The 3,981-nt window shown below is 29.4% G+C and overlaps 1 protein-coding gene across 1 annotated transcript in view; it reads left to right on the plus strand.

The window, feature by feature from the left end:
- The window catches only part of AFG1L (AFG1 like ATPase), a 160,183-nt gene that overhangs the window by 60,002 nt on the left and 96,200 nt on the right, over positions 1–3,981 (plus strand). The window contains exon 6 of the mRNA XM_019658969.1: positions 2,078–2,136. Coding sequence (XP_019514514.1) covers positions 2,078–2,136 — 59 coding nt within the window. The remainder of the gene's footprint in view (positions 1–2,077; positions 2,137–3,981) is intronic.

A 3,981-nucleotide genomic window follows, 5' to 3' on the forward strand; every position in this document is an offset into this window, starting at 1 on the left:
TTTCTGAGTAGTTTTTCATTGTACAGATATGCCACAGTTTATCCAGTCACCTGTCAGACTTTTGGATTGCTTGCAGTTTTGGGCTATTATAAACAAGGTTGCAGTTTTTAAGCTGTAATGTGTAGCTATTATAAATAAAGCTGCTATGAACATTGTCATTTAAAAATGATTTTATTTTCAATTTTTATCCCTTAACTGGCAATCATGGCTGTCAACTTTTTTTTTTTTGTAGTTGGAAAAGGACAGTGTATTTTATTTTATTCTGTTTTATTATTTTTTTTAGTTTCAGGTGTACGAAACAATGTAGTAGACATTTATACCCCTCACAAAGTGATAACCCCCCTCCCCCAATCTACAACCCCTCTGATATCATATACAGCTGTTACAATTCTATTGCCTCTATTCCCTATACTATACTCCACATCCTGTGACTTTATATATAGTATATATATTTAATTATAGTTGACATTCAATATTATTCAGCTTCAGCTTCAGGTGTACAGCACAGTGGTCAGACATTTACACAGCCCATGAAGTTTGTCTCCCTAATAAAACAAGTGCCCATCTGACCCCCTGCAAAATCTTTATATTATTGATTATATCCCCCAAACTGTATTTCATATCCCTGTGACTACTAATAATTTCATATATTGTGACTACTAATTTCTGCTTTCTAATCCCTTTACTTTCTCCTCCATCCCAAACCCCCTTCATGGCTGTCAATTCTTATCATGCATCAACATTTTTTCTTCCCCAGCAATTTAGTAATTCAGGATGACTATGAAAATACCTAATTTGAAACTCTGCATTTCCCCTATTTTACTAATTCAAGGTATCGATTATAGAAAAGAAACATCTCATTTTGAATTTTGAAATCCTTTCAGCCTGGTCAGCTTTATTACCTTTTATAATGTACCTAAATAAAAAATTTAAATGTAACAATTAAAGCCTGTAGTCCTTAATTAACCAAAGAGCTTATGCAAATACTTTCTTCACTATAATGATGTTATGATGAATATTTTTCTAAAGAGAATAAATGTTTCCTAATGACCACATTTTATTTCCATAAGTAAATGTGGCGGTGAATTCTTTCTTAGTTATCAAATTTTCTCTAAACAAAGAAATCTAGAAATGGTCCCATAATACAATACTTTAAGAAAAATTGAGACGCATAGCTAATTTTTGGTTTTTATTATTTAGAAAACTTTATACTGTTCTCATTTTTATAAATACTTTATTTTTAAAATCTCATTAGAGTTGACTTTTAAATGGAATGTTTTATATATAATAAAATTTCAACCTCTTGAAAAAATATCCCAAGTCTCCATTTTTAAAGTAAAATATGCAAAGCTTAAAATTTGTTACCCCTTTTCTCCTGTTTTCTCTTGATAATATATGTGCATCTGTGAATGAACATACACTGTAACACATATGTATGTATAAAACACCATTTTAAGGCAATAAATACTACCTTTTTATAATATATAATTGCACTAAATTTATAGCCTAGTAAGAATGGAGTTTTGATTTTGAGACAATTCGTTTTCAAGCAAGTTGGTTTTAATATCATTTACCTTAATGCCAAACATATAATTTTGATACAAATACATGAACAGTTCTATTGATGTGTTTTCTTAAAAGGCTAATCTTATTACACACTTTTAATTGTGTACTGAGAACTTTTGTCATATGTTGAGAAAAGGAGAATACAACTCCTTTCCCAGTAGAATTCTGTGTATTCAAATATTAAATACTTTTAAATATATCATTTTCTTATGTGGAGTATTATTTAGGATCATTTGTGGCATCTTCCAAATTCTTTTATTGCTTTTTATTGTATTTTAAAGCTAATTTGATTGAATGCCTTTTGATCTTTCTGTGATTGTTAATGTTTTCTCTTATTAAGAATATAATAAGTTTTGTGTTATAACAGAATAGAAATCAATCTTGGTTATTTTTGTTCTATTTTGCTCCTTTATCTTTTTTATTAGTAGAAAGCTTTATTTGTCACACTAAAATATAAGCTAACATTATGATTTAGGCTAAGTAAAAAGCTAATAGCAATTTTTTCTTTCAGATCTCTATAAAAATGGACTCCAAAGAGCTAACTTTGTACCATTCATAGCTGTCCTGAAGGTAAGGAAAACGACTTACTTGTCTTCATTGACTAATACCATATTGATAGATAATCAAGGGCTTCTATAAGATTGCCATGATACGAGATGACATTCAAGCAGAATTCATGTTGATATTTCAGTGGTAATAGCCAAAGGCACTAAAGGAGAAAATAGTCTTTTTTTATATAGGGTTCATTAATGTGTTCACAGGAAAAATTATAAAATATACTCTAAATTATTGCCTAACTGAAACATTTGATAGCTTCCATTTTATAAATTTTAATTTGCATTTGCTCATAAATATTATAGTGGAATGTTTAAACTTATATGTTGATTTCTGAAAAAAATGTTTAATGTTTAATGTTCCCTGTTTCCTTCAGGCTAATGGCCATTAACATGTTTTCCCAGCTATTAAAGTTGCTATTCTAGAGTATCATTATTACAGAAATATTCTAATATATTTAAATGTGATTGCCATCAAGTTATCATGAAATTATGTCAAGTTGAGGCACATAAATAGTTTAAATATTTGTGTGTATCATCACTGCATAGAGTTTAAAATAGTCTTCATTACAATATGATTAAGAATAAAGTAGCCTTCCTTTTCACTGTTAATTTCAAGTAATTTTTTACATGATTATTCAATAATTCCACATTTTACCAGTATTTATTGAGAACCTACTATGTGCAGAGTGCTACATTGGTCATAATGGATTAAATAACCATGAAATAGACTATGTTTTTTGCTTGCAAGTCACTTAACTAGTTGGGCATACAATATGCACACAAAGACCTATAACAGAAAGCAAAATGTGTTAAGTACCGAAAAGAAGGGTAATTATGTGCCAAAATATAATTCCCATAATTCTTAGGTACATAATTTTCCAAGTCCGTAATAACATATCTGAAGAAAAGATAAAGTTGTATTAAAAAAACCCTCCAAAACCTCAAAAATTCTTACCAAGAAGAAGTTAAAAATGTTTTATCTTCAAATATTCTAAAGATAGTGAGACAATCTTTTTGAAATATACTTTAGTTGCAGTTGTTTTTGGTGTGAAACTTTATTCCATGTCCTATACTTAGGAGAATTCAAACATCTGTTTCCTTGAGCAATTTTAGGTTCCCAGACGATTTTCATTTCTCTGAGATATTTATAGATGTAGGGAAAAGTACTTTTTGAAAATTATGCTGTTAGTAATTTTTTCCCCCTTTATATTTATGTTTTGCATTTGGGGAGAAGGTAGATTTACAGTGTTTTCTCCAGGCCAGGAATCCAAAGTAATGTGGTATACATAGATACCCCAAAATAAACAGGAAAGCTAAGAAAAATAGGTGCTAAAAATAGTATTTTCACATAGCATAAAATACACAAAATATAAAGAGAGAAGGCTCACAGAATGACACAAGTTAAAAGTTTCTCACAGGACTTTTAGCTGTACTGTGTTTTAACCTCAAACCTTGTTTTTTGGCCAGTAATTTGTTAAATTTCAATATGTAATAGGCAACTAAATTGATTAGGTTGAGTTTAATTTTTTTCCCTTTTTTCACCCTTAATTTTTTTTTTTTGAGGAGGAAGGAAAACCAAATAGATGAATAATCCAAATTTGAAATTAAACAAGAACCGAAATAAATAATACACAGTTTGAAATTGAACATGAACTGAAATTCCCAGCAAATTAAATACCAGATTGGATGAGAAAAGATCTAAAATGTCTCATTTACTGAAAAGGCTTTTTAAAAAATTAATTTCAGGTGTACAAAACAGCATAATGATTAGACAATTATGCCCCTCACAAAGTGATAACCCCCGCCAGTTTACTACCCATCTGATACTGTAGATAGCTATTACAATACTATTGATTAT

Source organism: Hipposideros armiger, unplaced genomic scaffold, assembly GCF_001890085.2.
Source record: "Hipposideros armiger isolate ML-2016 unplaced genomic scaffold, ASM189008v1 scaffold_292, whole genome shotgun sequence".
Taxonomy (NCBI): Eukaryota; Metazoa; Chordata; class Mammalia; order Chiroptera; family Hipposideridae; genus Hipposideros; species Hipposideros armiger.